At 57.7% G+C, this 17577-nt stretch overlaps 3 protein-coding genes across 16 annotated transcripts in view; 1 reads left to right on the top strand and 2 right to left on the bottom strand.

The window, feature by feature from the left end:
* Positions 1–4672, top strand: part of LAMA5 (laminin subunit alpha 5) — a 65831-nt gene extending 61159 nt beyond the window's left edge. For both annotated transcript variants that reach the window (XM_054467991.2, XM_054467990.2), the window contains exons 76-80: positions 57–210; positions 323–456; positions 553–646; positions 799–918; positions 1098–4672. In XM_054467991.2, the coding sequence (XP_054323966.1) occupies positions 57–210; positions 323–456; positions 553–646; positions 799–918; positions 1098–1237 (642 nt within the window). In that variant the 3' untranslated portion in view covers positions 1238–4672. The remainder of the gene's footprint in view (positions 1–56; positions 211–322; positions 457–552; positions 647–798; positions 919–1097) is intronic.
* ADRM1 (ADRM1 26S proteasome ubiquitin receptor) lies at positions 1710–8840 on the bottom strand. 8 transcript variants are annotated; one of them, XM_063658971.1, is made up of 11 exons: positions 8707–8791; positions 7800–7953; positions 7069–7282; positions 6272–6388; positions 4536–4659; positions 4130–4216; positions 3410–3491; positions 3029–3261; positions 2367–2524; positions 2084–2186; positions 1710–1913 (listed from the first exon to the last, which is right to left on the bottom strand). In XM_063658971.1, the coding sequence occupies exons 3-11, from the start codon at positions 7279–7281 to the stop codon at positions 1807–1809; spliced, it is 1224 nt and encodes a 407-aa protein (XP_063515041.1). In that variant the 5' UTR covers position 7282; positions 7800–7953; positions 8707–8791; the 3' UTR covers positions 1710–1806. The 8 variants fall into 8 exon arrangements, with proteins under 8 accessions (XP_063515041.1, XP_054323967.1, XP_054323968.1 ...); XM_054467992.2 differs by having other exon boundaries at positions 7800–8840; XM_054467993.1 differs by lacking the exons at positions 7800–7953; positions 8707–8791 and adding an exon at positions 7954–8094.
* A 5790-nt stretch (positions 8841–14630) lies between these two features.
* The window catches only part of OSBPL2 (oxysterol binding protein like 2), a 56933-nt gene continuing 53986 nt past the window's right edge, over positions 14631–17577 (bottom strand). For all 6 annotated transcript variants that reach the window (XM_054467987.2, XM_063658969.1, XM_054467989.2 and 3 more), the window contains one exon: positions 14631–17047. In XM_054467987.2, coding sequence (XP_054323962.1) covers positions 16945–17047 — 103 coding nt within the window. In that variant the 3' untranslated portion in view covers positions 14631–16944. The remainder of the gene's footprint in view (positions 17048–17577) is intronic.

Raw genomic sequence — 17577 nt, 5'->3', positions numbered from 1 at the left:
TGTTCACCCCTTTCAGCTGCCCTGGGCCCTGATCCCTGCCCCATCTGCTCCTATAGGTGACCGTCGGGTTCAGCGGCTGTGTGAAGAGACTGAGGCTGCACGGGAGGCCCCTGGGGGCCCCCACACGGATGGCAGGGGTCACACCCTGCATCTTGGGCCCCCTGGAGGCGGGCCTGTTCTTCCCAGGCAGCGGGGGAGTTATCACTTTAGGTCTGTGGGTGCTGGTATCCCAGGCCCCAGCTGGGCAGGGCAGGGCAGGGGGCTCCGGGAGGTTCTGGGGAGGGGCCCCCCCTTCCTTCTCCATCACAACCCCTCCCCGCAGACCTCCCAGGAGCTACGCTGCCTGACGTGGGCCTGGAACTGGAGGTGCGGCCCCTGGCAGTCACCGGCCTGATCTTCCACTTGGGCCAGGCCCGGACGCCCCCCTACTTGCAGCTGCAGGTGACCGAGAAGCAAGTAAGCCTGGCAGAGGTGGCGCGCCAGGGCGGGGTTTGCCTCCCCATTCTGGTGATCTCGGGGGCACAGCCTGACCCTCCCTTCCTACCCCGCCAGGTCCTGCTGCGGGCGGATGACGGAGGAGGGGAGTTCTCCACGTCGGTGACCCGCCCCTCAGTGTTGTGTGACGGCCAGTGGCACCGGCTGGCAGGTGAGGCCCCTCCTGTGGCCAGGGCACTCTGCCACCCCCACCCTTCTGCAGAGCGGGAGCCAGGCGGGACTCTGGGTGGGGTGGCTTCTTCTGGGGCTGGAGAGAGGCTGGGCTGGGGACCACCTGGCCTCAGGAGTCCCCCTTTCTCCCAGTGATGAAAGGCGGGAACGTGCTCCGGCTGGAGGTGGATGCGCAGAGCAACCACACTGTGGGCCCCTTGCTGGTAGCTGCAGCTGGTGCCCCAACCCCTCTGTACCTCGGGGGCCTGCCTGGTGAGTGCAGCCTTGATCAAGGGTGGGGGAGCTGCCCCTCAGGACTAGGTGCTGGGTAACCCACCCCCCTGTGATGTGGAATAAGACAGAGGCTGGGTAGGGGACTAACATCTGGGAAGGGCCTGTGGGTCTCTAGCTGTCCCCCAACCAGCCTTCTTCCATATTCCCTGTGCCCCCAGAGCCCATGGCCATGCAGCCCTGGCCCCCCACCTACCGTGGCTGCATGAGGAGGCTGGCGGTGAACCGGTCCCCCGTCGCCATGACTCGCTCTGCGGAGGTCCACGGAGCAGTGGGGGCCAGTGGCTGCCCAGCCGTCTAAGGCACAGCCAACCCCGGCCCCTGGTCATGCCCCTGCAGCTGACTCACAGCACCCCTTGTGCTCGCCTCATAGGTGTCTATTGGGACTCTAGGCTCTACGGGTGACAGATCGTTTCTGAAGATGGTTTAAGTTATATCTATCTATCTGTCTTCTTAAATAAAAGAATAAAATACTGCAAAATGTTTTTGTATTTGGCCCTTCCACCCATTTTTAATGAATTGTGAGAGATTTGTAATCAATCACTGGTTCCTCCTTAAAAATTAAAAAGTAACTTCTGTATAACTGAATGTTGACTTAAATATGGAGAGAGTCTCAAGACAGGTCTGTAACCGGCCTGGACAGAAGCACGAAACTCTTCCTGCAGTGACCGTTTTCCGTCGTTAGGTCAAATAACTTTCTCTGGGACCCTACAGCAGCTCCTCACGCTAGCACCTGTCCAGCCAAAACTCTCTTTGGGCAAAGAAACTAAGCGTTGGCAGGTAAAAGAAAAGACTTTATTATCAGTGGGTGGGAAGTGAGGGTGTGCAACGCACTGCAAGCGCCCAGTTCCTCAGAGGACGGCGCATGGCTCAGTCCAGGCTCATGTCCTCCTCTTCGTCCTTCTTGTCCTTCGTGTCGCCTTCTTTCTGCTCGGGCTTGGCGTTGTTCTGCATGGCTTTGGCAAACGCTTCCACATCTAAAACATGTTAAAGACACAAGGTGGTGTCTAACCCTTGCCCAGAACTGGGGATCGAAAGCAGAAGGACTGTGACCTTTACCCCCTCAGCCCCACTTCTGCAGATCCAGGGGGACAGGAACGGACCCTGCCCCTGGCTCTGGCCCGGAGGTGCAGGCGCAACCACTTACCGCCCTTGTTGGCGGCCTCCACGGCCTCTGCAGGCAGACCGAACTGGCACATGAGGGGGCCCAGCTGCCCCGAGGCCAAGGCTGCGCTGAACATGCCCAGGGCCTGCAAGAAGAGCCAGGCGAGGGCTGAGCTCCACCCTGGGCTGCGCCCCAGAGCCACACTGCTCAGCTGCCAGCTCTGTGGGTCAGGTACACGAAGCACTTGGCCACGGTGAAGGTGGGGCAGGGCCTCCTCCTCCGCACTCCCTGAGCACACAGTGGACACCCTGGGCCCGGCCTCTACCTGCTGGAACTGGGGCGAGGTCAGGGTATTCTGGATCTCATCCGCGGTCTGCGGCAGTGACTCCCCAGATGGCAAGTAGGGAAGCAGGCGCTCCTGGACGTCCGCGTTGGCGAGGATGGGAGCCATTATCTCCGGCGTCAGCACACTGGCCAGGTCCACTGGGGCACAAGAACACGGCCATCAGCTCGATGACAGCCTAAGTGCCCACAAGGAAGGCATGCAAGCAGGGACTCAGCCCATGGCCCCAGCACCCCAGGCGCGCACACCAGGCAGACGCCCCAGCACCCCAGGCGCGCACACCGGGCAGACGCCCCAGCACCCCAGGCGCGCACACCGGGCAGACGCCCCAGCACCCCAGCACCCCAGGCGCGCACACCGGGCAGACGCCCCAGCACCCCAGCACCCCAGGCGCGCACACCGGGCAGACGCCCCAGCACCCCAGCACCCCAGGCGCGCACACCGGGCAGACGCCCCAGCACCCCAGCACCCCAGGCGCGCACACCGGGCAGACGCCCCAGCACCCCAGCACCCCAGGCGCGCACACCGGGCAGACGCCGCAGCACCCCAGGCGCGCACACCGGGCAGATGCCTTGGAAGGTAAGCATGCGAGGGTCAGCAGGCCCCGTACCCACCACCCAGCTCCAGGCGACAGCACGCGTTACCTTGCTGGCCGCCTGCTGGCCCGGCTGGTACGTTCATCGTGGCCAGGATGCTCTGGAGGTCGCTCAGCTGGATGGGCTGGGTCGGGCTGGCTGCTGTGCTGGCTCCATTCCCAGAACTGGGCGCGGGGCTCGGGCTAGTTGCTGAGGCAGCTGCTGGAGCAGAAGGGGCTGGGGTGGCACGGGTGGAAGAGGTGGTGGATGACGGGGTGACCGCTGCCGACTGGCTCCGGGAGCTGCGAAGAGAGAGGGCACCGCTGGAGCGGACACACCCCACATGGCAGAGCCTACTCCCAGGGTCCAGGGCGCCGGGCCAGGATTCCCCACTGCCCGTCCCTTAACACTGTGGAGCCTGCGTGGCAGGACTGGAACGATGAGGCTCACCTGGAGGAGGAGCTGCTCCCTGGAGGCCCGCTGCTCCCCAGTAAGCTGGCCAGGCCAGGTCCAGTCAGGGCCCCCAGCCCACCTGCGAGGGGCAAGGAAATGCAAGCTCAGGATGCCCTCTAGCCCACCAGGAAGAGCCTGGCCCCTCCCCAGGCCAGAGGAGCAGGAATTCCCAACACCAAAGCCAGGAAGAAGCGGGATGGTGGGGACCCACAGGCCTGGAGGAGCAGCGTGGGGCGGGCGGACACTTGTGGCTGTGTTCTGGAAGCAAGGTCACTTCTGTTCCATCCCATTACACAATTCATGTGCTTAGATTAAAAGATTCAGTCCAGATCCCACCCAAAGGGACAAGCATTTCTGAAGGGCCAAGCAAGCACACGGGCCTGCACTCCATGAGCTAGCAGCAGGCGGGCAGCCATGTGGGGCCAGGGGACCCAGGGCAGGAACCCCAGCTCCCTCCAGTCCTCCAGCCCCACCGCTCGGCCAGCCACCCTCCTCCGAAGTACCCAGCTGGGGTCCTCACCAGGGGCCCAGAAGCCCTCGCCTACCCAGCTCTAGCCAAAGGCAAACAAGCCCATTCCCAAAGGGGAACCAGCTTGCAGACCCGCAGACTCCCCGACACTACGCAGACAGAGCCAGCAGAAGTTTAAAGGAAACAGAGACTGGGCCTCAAAGCATTCCCAGCAGAAGCTGCCCGAGAGCCCAGGTGGCGTGCGTTACCCAGTCCTCCGAGGCCGGCTGGTCCGATGAGCTGCATGAGCTGGCTGTGGCTCATGTTTCCCAGCAGGCTCTGCAGGCCACCCTCACCTGGAAAACACTGCAGCTCAGGCGGGCCTGCCCCAGCCAGATCCACGCGGGCCCCACGGCGCTGCCTGGGCCTCTGCTGAGCACCCCACTCGGCTGCCCCTGAACTCTACAGGAGGCGCCACTTGAACTGAGGTGACGGTGGGACGCAGATCAGTCCTACCCTGTGAAGGTGGGAGTGGGGAGTGACCCAGGGAGCTCACAGGGTCTCTAACTTAGAATCTTCTGTTTCCAAACAACCTGTGCTGAGAGGGCGAGTCATCCACAGTAGACTCTGGCCTCCCAGAAAACCCTGAGCTCATGTGACAGATGTGCCAGTTACCGCCTAGTGCAGAGAGCTCGTGGCCGCTGCTCCCACTGGCCCCCAGCGCCCCAGGCATTGGGGGGTTGTTCAGATACTCGTTGACTTTCCGGCAGTGCTCCTCATCCTGGTCTGTCTTGGGTTCCTGCAACAGGAAGGACATGGAAGGGCAGGAGCTGGCGCCAGCTCACTCCCAGGGCCACCACAGCCATTCTCTGACCTGGCTTACAGGTGAGGGACCTGAGACGCAGAGGCGCGTGTGCCTGGCCACACAGTGCTGAGGAGACAGGACCCGGCCCAGCGGGTGAGGGTATGGCAGTGGCGCCTCCTGAGCACGATGCTCCGTGCCCTGTCCCCATCCGCCGCAATCCTGGGTGTGCCCTGTGCCCTGTCCCCCTCCGCCCATTTCACAAATGGGGAGCCTAGAGCTCCGAAGGCACTTAGCTGCTGCCAGGCCAAGCCCTCTCACCCTGCTGCCATCTGGGGTGCGGTTCTTTACACACCCGTCTCCTTCCTTCAACCAGTGGAAGGCGGCGAACCGGCCCGCTCAGCACACCGCGACCCAGGGCCACGGCAGGCGCTCAGAACCGAGCACACGCGTGTGCTCACACATGCACAGATCAGTGTCAGAAGCATCGACCTGCGAGCTCACAGAGCTGGGAGCAGAGCACCCACGCACACCCCGAACGGCTATGGAAGCTGCAGGGCGCCAGGGACACTGGGAGTCCCTGCCCTCATGGCAAAGCAGGGACAGGGGACTTAAAAGCCACCAACAGGAAAATCGGGAAAAAAAGAGAGAGGGTGGTAACAGTTGGACACTATTTCTTGGCAAAACCATGGAAAAACACGTTCTACACCAGCAGGTGGCAAATTGTGGCCCCCATCTGTGTTTGCAAATAAAGTTTAATTGGAGTTTGGCTATGCCTGTTCATTTTCCCAGGCCGCTGCACACTACTTGCACAGGTGAGCAGCAATACAGACCATGTGCCCCACAGAGACCTCTCAGACAGGGCCACCCTTGCTCTCGAAAGTGCCAAGGGGGGCGGGGTGGGGACAGCAGCTCCACCTCTGGCAGAGCGCATGGCATTCTCTCTCCACACTGCAAACGCATGCACACGCTTTCTGACCACAGGCCCGCCGCCAGTTTTCACCCACAGATTATACTGGCTTATGGAAAATAATCCGTGTACCGGGCAATTCTTTGCAACACTGCCTGTAACGGCACAAAAAACAGCAACAAGCTCAATGGTCACTGACAGATGGCAGAATGAGCAGCAGCGTCTAGACCCAAAAGACGTTCTGCAGCTGTGGGTAAGAGAAACCCTGGGCACTGACACCCCTGGCCTCCAGGACACACTGCCAGGGAAGGGGCAGGGCTGTGGAGAGCGTGAGCAGGATGCTTCATTTCTGTGAGCACCAGCAGGGAAGCCACATAGGAGCCTCTGCCTCTGCTGTGGGGGCCTCAGTGACCCATGGCAAGGGGCAGAAAGAGGGCACTGGGCATCGTTAGAACCAGGGCCAGCATGCCCATCTGCCTGGCAATTTCACACCGCAATAGGGTGCCCAGAGCCCAGCCTGGAGCCTCCGCACTCTGGGAGAGGACCTCGGCCCCAGGTAACATGCAGCCCCGAGGTGCATCTCAGGCCGCGTGGCCGGTGCCCGCTGGTTTATAAAAGCCAATCGCACCACACTGTAAGCAAGTTCCTAACCGAATCGCAGGGCAACAAAAAGGCACAACCCCAAGGCCTGCCCCATACCTGCATCCAGAAGAAAAGCCGCTTGGACCCTGCCTTGAACTTCAGCACGTAGACCCTCCCGCTGGGGCACTGCGGCACCCGCTTGAACTCACAGTCGTCAGGGAAGATGATCAAGTCCTGGCAAGCCAGGGGAAGAGAGAGTCAGTGGCGCAGATGGCATCACTGTGCCCAGTCTCAGGAGAGCATGCCGAGCCCTGGGTCTAACCGGGTGGGGTGCGCAAGGGGCAGCTAAGCCGCCAGACCCCTCGCTTGGCAGGGTCTCCACAAGGCAGAGAAGCCAGGGTCAGAGACAGCCCAGGAAAGGCAAGGCGTGGGGAGAGAGCAGGGAAGGGGGCCTTTCAGATGGCAACGGGGTTTCTGAGACGTGCTGGGAACAACATTCCCAGAGTAATTAAAAAGTCAACTCTGAACTGCTCTCAAATTAACAAAGAACAACTTAGAGTTTGAAAAACAAAGAGACGGAGTGAAGCCGCCAGGCACAGAGCTCCAGGCTCTCCAGGGCCACAACCTCCAACCCCAGGCACCTCATACGGAAAGTTCAAGGCCAGGCACAGAGCTCCAGGCTCTCCAGGGCCACACCTCCAACCCCAGGCACCTCACACAGACAGTTCAAGATACACAGTGGCCGAGATGCCCCTGTGACCGCGGAAACCAGGACGACCCATCAGCAGGGCAGTCGATGACGGCCCCACGAGCGGTCCCCAGATGCGGCCAAGCCCCCACCGCGAACTCCAAAGCGAGGACTCCGAGGGCCCGAGAAGTCGCCTGTCCTGCTGCTGCGGCTCAGGGACACTCACGTCTTCCACGTTCCCGGACGTCCTGTCCTTCCAGCAGAAGTGAATAAGCGAGTCGTCCGTCTGCTGAATGTACACCAGCCCTTTCCGCTTATCCGGAGTCACGGTGGTCCCCTTCAGGGACATCTTTCCCGCCCGAAACTCCACCAAGTACTTGTTGGAGGCGCCCCGAGAGCCTGGCACCAGGCTTGGAAAGAGCGCGCCTGAGGTCGTCATCCTGAAAGCGCGGAGAGGACGCTGAGACGCGGCGGTCACTGTCGCCTGCGGTCCGGCAAGCTCCCGCCCCCCGGAGTGTTTGGGAGCAGGGGGCCTGCGCCCAGAACTGCCTAAGGCAGACACGGACACGCCGGGCTGCTTTCCGCGTTTCCCCCGCTCCCGACGATCGCACCGCCCGCAGTCGGCGCTGGGCCGGGGCAGCCCCGCCAAGCCTAGTGGGGCCGGCCCTAGGCGTGACGCCGTCTCCGCGGGGCACCAGCCTCGACGCGCCGCCACGGCGACCCGCTCCGCGGGGCAGACCCGCCCGAGCTCCCGCCGAGCCCCACGCTCAGGGCCGCAGGCGGAACCGGGGCGGCGTCCGAGACCCCAGAACCCCCGCCCGGCCCGGCCCCCGCAGGCCCCACCCGCCGCGCCGGCCACCTTCTCGTCCTGGCTGCCCCCGCCCCATCCTTGGTCCAGCAGCCCCTGCCCCTGCCTCCGGTCGCCCCTGGCCGCCCCAGGCCCGGCGACTCCCGCACCTGCCTCGCGCCCACACTCGTTCGAGAGGCGCCGTCCGGGCTCGCTCTTCCTCCTCGGCGCCTGCCGGGCCCCGCCGGAAGCCCGCGCTCAGCCCGCCCCGCCTGCCGCTCTCGCCGCCAATTGGGCCCCGTAGGCCGCGTTGCCGGCCCTAACCTGCTAACGATTGGCAAGGGCGACCGTCCATCGCACTCGCTCCTCCCCGGTCCGCCCCCGCGCCGGCGGCTCTTTTCCGGCGGAAGCGCGGGCCGCGGGGCGCTTGGACCAGAGCGGCCCCTATTGTTGCTGTGTCATAGGGGAGCGGCGGCGGCCCCTAGAGGCGGCGCCAGGGACCACAGGCGGGTTTCAGAGGGGCGCTGGGGACCTGCTCAGGTGGGGCCGAGCCCACCCCTCGGCGTCGCCAGCCCGGGCGGGCAGAGCTGTCACTCGTGTGGCTGAGCCAGGGGTTAGGCGGGGGCCGAGGAGTGCGGTCCGGCTCTGGGCGGCGGGCACCAGGGCTACGCATAGAAGTGACCATGGGTTCGGCGCTTTGGGGGCCCAGGCAGGAGCTGGAGTCCACGCGTCCGGGAGAGCAGGGGTTCGGGAGGGTAGAGCAGGGGTGAGAACCGTGATATGGTCTCAGCTGTATACATCTAGTCCCGCAGGGGTCCGGGAGGGCAGGGGTCAGGGAGGGATGGGGTCTCGGAGGAGAGGGGTCCCGAGACGGGAGGGGTCCTGGTGGGGAGGGATCTGGGAGGGGTGAGTCCGGGAGGGGAGGGGTTCCCGGAGGGGAGGGGGCCCGGGAGGGAAAAGGGTCCCGGAGGGGAGGGATCTGGGAGGGGTGAGTCCGGGAGGGAGGAGTCAGGGAAGGCCTGAGTCCCAGACGGGTGGGGTCCTGGAAGGGAGGGGTCCTGGAGGGCAGGGGCTCACCCTCTGGACGCCTGGATGGGAAAGACCACAGGGTAAAAAGGCGGCAGTCGCCCGCCAGTGTTGTGTGACTTTGAGTCACTTTGACACAAACTAAAGCGAAGACAACAGCGTTTGTGGCGCCCCAGCCGGCTGCTGGAGGGACATGTTCTTTGGGATTTGCCTATAGCGACGCCAGGAGGGGGCTCTTAGAGGGTTCAGGCGCGGTGGCTCGCGCCTGTAATCCCAGCACTTTGGGAGGCCGGGGCGGGCGGATTACTTGAGGCCAGGAGTTCAAGACCAGCCTGGGGCAACATGGTGAAACCCCGACTCTACTAAAAATGCAAAAATTAGCCAGGTGTGCTGGCACATGCCTGTAATTCCATCTACGCAGGAGGCTGATGCACGAGAATCGCCTGAACCCGGGAGGTGGAGGTTGCAATGAGCCGAGATTGTGCCACTGCACTCCAGCCTGGGCGACAGAGGGAGACTCCTTCTCAAAAAAAAATAATAATAATAATAGTAATAAAAATAGAGAGGTCAGGCGCTTCGTGAGAACCCTGAGGTGCAGTGGCCTCTGCACCCCAGTTAAGCAGGACTAGATGTTTGCAGCTGAGACTGTGCCAGGGTCCTCAGGTTCTCCTTTGCCCACCGCTCCCTTCTTTCCTTCAGATACTTCACTCCCTTCGGGCGCTCCCCGGGGTCACCGTGTGCTTGGTGGCTCACCCTCCAAGTGGATGCACAGCTGCGTGCTTACGTGCTCTCTGAGGTCTTTAGGTGTGTGTTTTCACTTACCTTTGTTGGGAGATGCGTTGGTGTTGATGCTGGCAGCTCCAGTCCTTTCATTCTGCAGGGAGCCTACTGCTCAGGCCTCCATTGTCTCGGTGGCAGAGCTTGTGCCAGTTATGTTTAGTTGCCAGCTTTTGACTGTCATAATGCTTCCATTTGAAACATTTATTGATCTAAAGATTCATGTTTTTTGTTTTGGAAAATGTAGCTATTTTTCATTTTAAAATGTGTGTTAACAGGTAGTGAGTTTGTTATTGTTATTTTTACGTAGTTACATAATTTTAAATGTCCTCTTAATTCCTAGTATGGTAAACGTCAATAGATAAAGCTCACATAAACAAAAGCTCTTTGGGGTCCTGTATAATTTTTAAGAATTTAAAGGGTTCCAGAGGCTAAAGGGCTTGAGAGGGGCTAACACAAAGCTCTGTGGCCCGCTGGTGACAGGTGCATCACTGATACTGCAACCCCGTCCTCGTGCCCTTGTCTAAAACAGGGGAAAGGTGGAAATGAGAAAACCCAGCCTGGCTTTCCCGGCAAGAAGGTGGCAGGCAAGTGTCACTTGTTTACATCACAGACAGTGAAGCAGAAGCCCCAGGGTCCGCAGGGGCCAAGGGTGCAGAGGCCAACGCAGCGGCCAAGAGGGCCCTGGATTTACCATTTCCTCCAGTTCCTGCTGGCCCTGTGGCCTGGGATGGCTCAAACAAACAACCCCAGAACTCTTTACCTGCACTTCAAGTGAAATTCCCACACTCCTATGAGCACGCTGCAGTGAGGAAACGAGCCACAGCCAGGCAGGCATTGCAGAGGCCACTGTGGGTGCCCGCTGCCAGCGCACGGGCTCTATGCGTGTGTGGGGTGTGGCACCTGGAGCACCCAGCAGCCCAGGACTCCAGCTGTGGCCACGGAGTGGGTGGGGAGGCACACGCTGCTTCGTGTCAGGAATCTCGGACTTGAAGCACACACAAGGTCGGAAGGGCTGTGTGACAGGCACAGCCGTCGCTATCTTCTAATTGGTCGCTGATGGCAGTTGGTGAGATGTCTGCAAAATGCCCGCAGTGTCTAGAGGAGCAGCCTCACCGGGACATGCGCATTCAGCTAAAGGATTTGGATTAAGATAACCCCCAAAGAAGATTTCTATTCATCCTGTTTAGCAAAAAAAAAAAAAAAAAAGCCCCAGACTTGCACAATGGCTCACACCTGCAATCCCAGCACTTTGGGAGGCCGAGGTGAGAGGGTCCCTTGAAGCCCAGGAGTTCAAGACCAGCTTAACCAAGACAGTGAGACCCCCGTCTTTACAAAAAGACAAATTAAAAAAAGAGCCAGGCATGGCGGTGCATGCCTCTAATCTCACCTACTTGGGAGGCTGAGGTGAAGGTCAAGGCTGGCGGTGAGCCGTGATGGCACCACTGCACTCCAGCCTGGGTGACAGAGCGAGACCATCTCAAAAAAAGCCCCAAACTGTGAAGAAAGCACACCCTGATGCTCTCCACGTGCTGCAGGCTCCTCGGGTGAAAGGTAGGCGGCAGAGCCCAGGCTGCGCCTCCATGTGGGCAGAAGACACCTCCGGATGTTTCACCAAAGAGGTCACAGGCGGCAAAGGCACCGTGGCAAACTGCTCAACACCATTATTCATGAGGGAAATGCAAATGAAATACACCTGCTGGAGCTTAGCAAACGACAGAAGGTGCCAGGCAAACTTTGAAACACCAATGGCACGGCTACTTGGGAAAAGCATTTGGCAGGGGTAGCGTTTTTTAAACTTTTGTTTTTGTTTTTTGGAGATGGAGTCTCACTCTGTCCCGTAGGCTGGAGTGCAGTGGCTTGATTTCAGCTCATTGCAGCCCCCGCCTCCTGGGTTCAAGCAGTTCTCCTACCTCAGCCTCCTGAGTAGCTGGGATTACAGGCATGTGCCACCAGGCCAGGTTAATTTTTGTATTTTTATTAGAGACGGGGTTTCACCATGTTGGCCAGGCTGGTCTCGAACTCCTGAGCTTGAGCGATCCACCCATCCAACCCACCTCAACCTCCCAAAGTGCTGGGATTACAGGTGTGAGCCACTGCGCCTTGTGGGGTTTTTTTTGTTTTTGTTTTTGTTTTAACATTTTAAAAATAGACAAGTCACAGCTGAGTGGAAGGCAAAGAGTTCCGGTTCCCCTGGGTGTTCGGTGAGCTACGCCGACACCGGGTCAGCACCCAGAGTCCGCCATTTGCGTCGAGGTCCACCATCGGTCCATCTGTGCTGCCATACCACCACCACTGACCAGGCAGTTTACAAAGAACCGAAACTTACTTTCTCACAGTTGTGCAGGTTAGGAAGTCAGCGTCAGTGGGGCGGCAGGCCTGGTTGTCTGATGAGAGCTGTCCTCATCTTGCATGGTGCTGATGCTCTGTGGGGCAGACCAGGAAGTGTGGGATGAGCCTCTGGCTCCAGGCTCAGGCAATGGTGGTGGAGCCCCACAGCCACACACCTGGAGCATTCCGAGAGCATGGACGTCTCGTGGACCGTGTGTCCCTCTGCCCCAGCCACAGTGACCACTGGGACGACCGTGTCTGCTCAGCTTACACTCCTGAAAAGCACAAAGGTGCTGGGGCCACTTACGGCAGAAGGCAGGCAGCCGAAACCTGGGGCACCGGGCACTTCGCTGCTTCTAGCAGTAGCATCCCCCCGCCATGGGAGGGGGGTCCATCAGAGCCTCCTGCTGCTCGGAGAACCTGGGCGCTCCACCCATCACATGTGCCGCCCGACAGGTGTCACGCGTGTCCCCCAGCCCCCTCTCCACAGGGCAGTTTTTGGAAATGAGCCATTTGCTTGGCCAATCCTCAGGAACACACGGTCCAAACATCTGATAACCAGGCATGAGGACTCATCCATAGCAGATTTGTAGCCCTTTTCAAAATGGCCAGAGCGGCTGAGATGGTGAAAAATTGCTCAGTGTAAAACAAAGGTCACCTGCTGCCCGTCTTCAGAGAATCTTCATTCAAAACTTAGAGGTTAACATTTATTTTCACCGATGTGTACACAGCCCTCTGAAAAATCTGAGGATGACTGTGTTAATGCAGTTTGGCACTGACAGTTATTAAATATTATAAAATAAGCGCGTTCTGCTGGCATCTTTTCTCAGTTGCCATGTCCTTGCTGCCTTCTGGGATGAATGGCACTAGAGGAGCAGCTGGGCGAAGGCACGGGGAGGGGTGAGGGCCTGCAAGGCGTGGGCGACAGGAACGCCCGGCTGCACACCATCGCCCTCTGCAGAGCCACCGTTGTGCTCCTAAACATCTGGCCACGGCAGCCTGGCTCCCAAAGCTCACCAAGCGAAGGACTGACTGTAAAGTGAACTTCGTACCCAGAGTTGGCAAATGTGGCTTTCGCCTCACAGAAATTTTACATCAGCCTGTAGAAGATGGTGAGGAACCATCTTTTGAGGAGTCCGAGGGAGACCCAGCTCCCATGCTGCCTGGCGAGCAGCAGGAGCCACCGCCACGTTCTCGGCCATGGCAGGGGCCCCGTCTTTTGTGTCCACTTTACACACAGGCAAGTCCAGATGTGGCCATCAAAGAAAACTGGGACCATCAGGACTTCCTGCAGATGGATCGAACTCTCCTCTGGGGTCCAGCTGTGCCCCTTGCCCACATCCGTTCTGGCTGAAGGGTCAGGGCTACACTCTGCCCGACAAGCAGTCTGGTGCAGGGGGCGCAAATGTCACACCCAGCAGGGCCCGGCACTTGGAGACCTGAACTCTGTCGCCCAGCACAGTGGAAAGCTCATCGGAACTCGTAACTGTCTTCACTTTGTTTTCCTTCACAGAAATGACAAGGACCCATAAAACTTGTAAATCCCCATTTGTGCTGGGGAGAAATTTTCCCCAAAGAGCAGGATGCCTTGTGAGGAGGCCTCCAGGCGTTTCTCTTGTCCTGTTCTAACCTCCTGACCTTGTGTTCAGATGTGCCTGGCAAACCGGGGCAGGTCCTTGGTGTTCAAGGCCAATGCCCCAGATGGACAGCTCCATGCTCAGACACGTGGACAATGGGGTGCCCGATGGCCACCAGGGTGGCATGTGGCACTTCTCCAAGTGCCGGGCCCTGCTGGGTCTGACATTTGTGTCCTCTGCACCAGACTGCTTGTCGGGCAAAGTGTAGCCCTGACCCTCCAACCAGCACAGATGTGAGCTCTGGGGATGGCGTCTGGAAGGGGTGGTGGTGACCGGGAGCACCTGCAGGCACTGCTCTTCCTGTACCGGCTTTCCCACTTGCTGATGGAGGCTGGGAAGCTCACGGCACACACAGGCACCTCCCCGCGATCAAGGCTTCTGGGCCGCTGGCTCACTCTCCTCCCAGACAGCAGTCTCTGGAGGGTCTGGCCTCAGGACAGCCTGCACCAGCAAAATGCCGGATGTCCATCAGGGCTGGGGACCACGGCCAGCTGTCCCCCACTTCCCACAACCCAAGCCTTGCCCAGTGAGAAGGCTGCAGGTGCTGGTGACACCTGACCCTTCACCGTCCTCGGACACTAGGGCAGGGCAGATGTCACCATGTGGCCAGCGACTCAGATCCACACCATCATCCCAGGTGAGCCTGGTGAGCAGCAGCGTGTGCTGTGATGCCAACACGTGCTTCACATACGGCTCTCCAGGAGGCATGCCTGTTCACCGTTCTGTCTCCAGCAGCTCACAATACATACACCCTGAACCAATGACCATGGAACCCAATTCTCATTTCAATTAGCAATAGAATCCAACCAAGGTATTAGGTTCTGTTGGGGAATAAGCTTGCTAGGTTTTTCATTCCGTAAGGACATCCTACATGACAGGATTAATTTTAAAATTAATTAAAAGGTGGCTCACACCTGTAATCCCAGCACTTTGGGAGGCTGAGGCAGGAGGATTGCTTGAGCCCAGGAGTTCAAGACCAGCTTGGGCAACACAGTGAGATCCTGTCTCTACAAATTTTTTTTTAAAAAATAGCTGGGTTTGGTGGCATGTGCCTATGGTCCTAGCTACTTGGGAGGCTGAGGCTGGAGGACCGCTTGAGCCCAGGATATCGAGGCTGCAGTGAGCTATGATTGCACCACTGCACTCGAGCCTGGGCAACTGACCCTATCTCTAAAAGGGAATAAAACACCAAGACCCTTGGTCAAGGCCATACTCACACCCAAACGCATGGCCCACGAGAAGGCCATCACTTTCCACACATTAAGTGGTGGCCATGTTTATTAGAGATGTTTAACATTCAATAGGTATCAAAGGTGACAAAAGTTAGGTCATAGTTTATGTGTTAGCATTTGCAGAAACAGTAACAAAAAATAGTAAAAAGTTAAAATAACCTCGACACAGCTGCTTTTGCCAACAGCCTTCCTACCGTTCTTCCTCCACCTCTGGTTTGGTGTCTCTCCTCAGGGACAGCAGAAGAGGGGCTGTCTGTGCAGCCAACCAGCCCCTGAAATACCAGGAGGCTGGTCCTAGGAGAGGACTTGGAAACAAACCCATTGGGGCAAATTATCTTAACCAGTAAGAAGTGGAATGATGAGTAAGAAGTCGTTAAACTTCCCTAAATGCAGTCACTTTCAATGTGTCTGAGTCTCACCTTTGGATGTTCTCAGCTTTCAGTCTTTCTTGGAGAAGGAGCCGGTTCACAACCACAGTCTGGAAAAGCAGATGACCTTCCACCAGAGGCACCTGGGCTCCACATTCCAGCCATCGGGGATTTCAAAGTCTCCTCTTTGAATAACGCCACAATCCTGAATCCTCAGACCCAGCTACCAGTCACCGAGCGGTTCTGTTTAGACACTTTTGAGTGGCTGGTACGGAGCTCACAGGCCCCGAGGATGACACAGGACTCGGCACCAAACACCATCGTTTCCAGCTTCCAAAGCTACAAAATCAAGCTTTCAAAACGAGTGTTCACTTCTAGAAGCGCTTCCGTCACAGGTGTGATGCGGAAGCCAAGACACACGCAGGTGGCACCTGTCATTCAGAAGTGCCGGCCTGAGTAACCTGGACTCCATGCAACTGTGTGTCAGCGTGTGCATGAGCGTGCACACAACCGACGGTCTTTCAAAGTCCTCCACTGTGATCTCTCGTGTTGACAATTCTACGTGAAAAAAATCAGTCACGGCCGGGCGCGGTGGCTCACGCCTGTAATCCCGGCACTTCGGGAGGTGGAGGCAGGCAGACTACTTGAGGTCGGGAGTTCAAGACCAGCCTGACCAACATGGTGAAACCCCGTGTCTACTAAAAATACAAAATCAGCCAGGCGTGGTGGCGCATGCCTGTAATCCCAGCTACTCGGGAGGCTGAGGCAGGAGAATCGCTTGAACCCAGGAGGCGGAGGTTGCGGTGAGCCGAGATCATGCCATTGCACTCCAGCCTGGGCAACAAGAGCGAAACTCCATCTCAAAAAAAAAAAAAGAAAAGAAAAAAGAAAAAAAAAATCAGTCACTTGATAAAGGTGAATGCTGAGATGGACACATACCTATTTTTGGTTAAATAACTTTAATTACACCACTGTAAGTAGATTCTGCCTCTGACCCTCCCACAGCACACAACTGGATGTGATTCTTGTCACTTCTATTTTAAACATGCATACTGGGAAAAACAGAAACACAAGAGTGCTATGGGTACACGCTACGTGTGAGAAGAAATGAACCCCCTGGAGACATGGACACGGTGTGCAGTGACAGCCAGGCCTCACTGACAACAGGACAGCGAGTCGGAGCCGGGACGCCTCTGAGGCAGGAGCAGTCTTGGGATTTCCTGTCACGCTCTTGATGCTTCTGCCCACTCTGGTTTGTCACGGGGATGCTTCATTTTGGACAGTATAAAACCGGTGATTAATGCATATCTTGCTCTTCAGCAAAATACTATTCAAGTAGTTTTAACTTAAATATTTTAAAAGTAATCTTTACATTATTGAAGATTGTTAAAAAATACAGAATCTGACAACTTTTCACTCAATCTGATGCTCTGAAACTCTTCACTTCTGTTTTATCGTAATTTAGAAGGCCATCCCTGGCCTTTATAAAGCTCTCTGCAGGATTAGTTTCAAGATCCACCTTTCCCCCACTGGTTCGAGTTTCAAAGACTTTCAGAACCTTTTGCCACTGCATTATAAAGAGAACATGAACCCCTTCCCATTACTTCCTTTAGCTACACATTCTATGACTGAGAGTGTGCTGGAAGCTAAACAAGCCCCAGCTGATTTCTGCCACATAAAAGCGCGCCGTGAAGAATTTCCCTGTTGAAACCTTAATGAAGACGATGATCCCAAGTGAAGCTTTATGAAGAGACGGCACAGCAGAGTGAAATGTTTGGCAATCAACAGTTAATTAGAATTACATCCTTGATCAGGGATGATGCTATCTCCGCGAACACAGTCGTTAGAAAAGTTGGTTTCTGCTGTGACGAGGCTCAGAGTGGCCACTCGAGGAAGTCCAGCCTCATCAGCCTCCGGTCCCGGGCCCCAGGCCCCTCCAGGCCCTCAGTAGATATCTGGGCAGTCAGAGAAATTCCGCTCAAAGTAATCCCCTGCGTACAACCAGTCGGGGGTCCCAGTGTAGGGGTTATTGCCTGGGTAGAACCACCTGCCGGACACAAGGGAGAGGGGTCAGAAGATGCTCAGCCCAAAAGGAAAACGCAGCCCTGTTCTGGGTGCAAGAGTGTATTCCCCCAACTCAGCACCATCACTGTAGCGTGGGTTTTAAAATGCAGCCCAGCATAACAACTTCAACGGAGAATTACTGATCACGTGGTCACGTGAATGCTGGAACCTAAAGATATCCAGCCACCCGTGTCAATTTTCTTCCCAACAAAATCCTGAGGGTTTAACTCAACACAAAATCCTCACACTGGGCCCTTATCAGAGAAGTTACTGGAGCCTAAATAATGCCTCTCCCTTTTCAAGGCAAAAGCAGTTACACTGTTCACATTTGCTCTCATTTAAAGCAAACCAAGTATTTGCTTTTTTAATTGAGGACAAAGGAAGACATTATAGGCAAAGAGCAGGTAGCACAGGGCCTGAGTGTTGGTGCTGGTTCAGCCGCTGTCCACAGCGCCCGGCTGGCACCCAGGGCCCAAGGGGCGTCCTTGGGGATGGTTCAGCCGCCGTCCACAG

This window comes from Pongo pygmaeus, chromosome 21 (genome assembly GCF_028885625.2).
Source record: "Pongo pygmaeus isolate AG05252 chromosome 21, NHGRI_mPonPyg2-v2.0_pri, whole genome shotgun sequence".
Classification (NCBI taxonomy): Eukaryota; Metazoa; Chordata; class Mammalia; order Primates; family Hominidae; genus Pongo; species Pongo pygmaeus.
Note: the sequence above shows the minus strand (reverse complement) of the source record. Positions and strands in the feature narration are given on the sequence as shown.

What these genes read in the sequence shown, in the direction of transcription:
- ADRM1 (XM_063658970.1), bottom strand. Translation starts at nt 7,281, where the DNA reads ATGACGACCTCAGGCGCGCTCTTTCCAAGCCTGGTGCCAGGCTCTCGG. An exon ending in CGAGCTCTCTGCACTAGGCG is followed by an intron (nt 4,217 to 4,535) that starts GTAACTGGCACA and finishes AGTGTTTTCCAG; the next exon opens with GTGAGGGTGGCCTGCAGAGC. An exon ending in AGCCGGCCTCGGAGGACTGG is followed by an intron (nt 3,492 to 4,129) that starts GTAACGCACGCC and finishes TGCCCCTCGCAG; the next exon opens with GTGGGCTGGGGGCCCTGACT.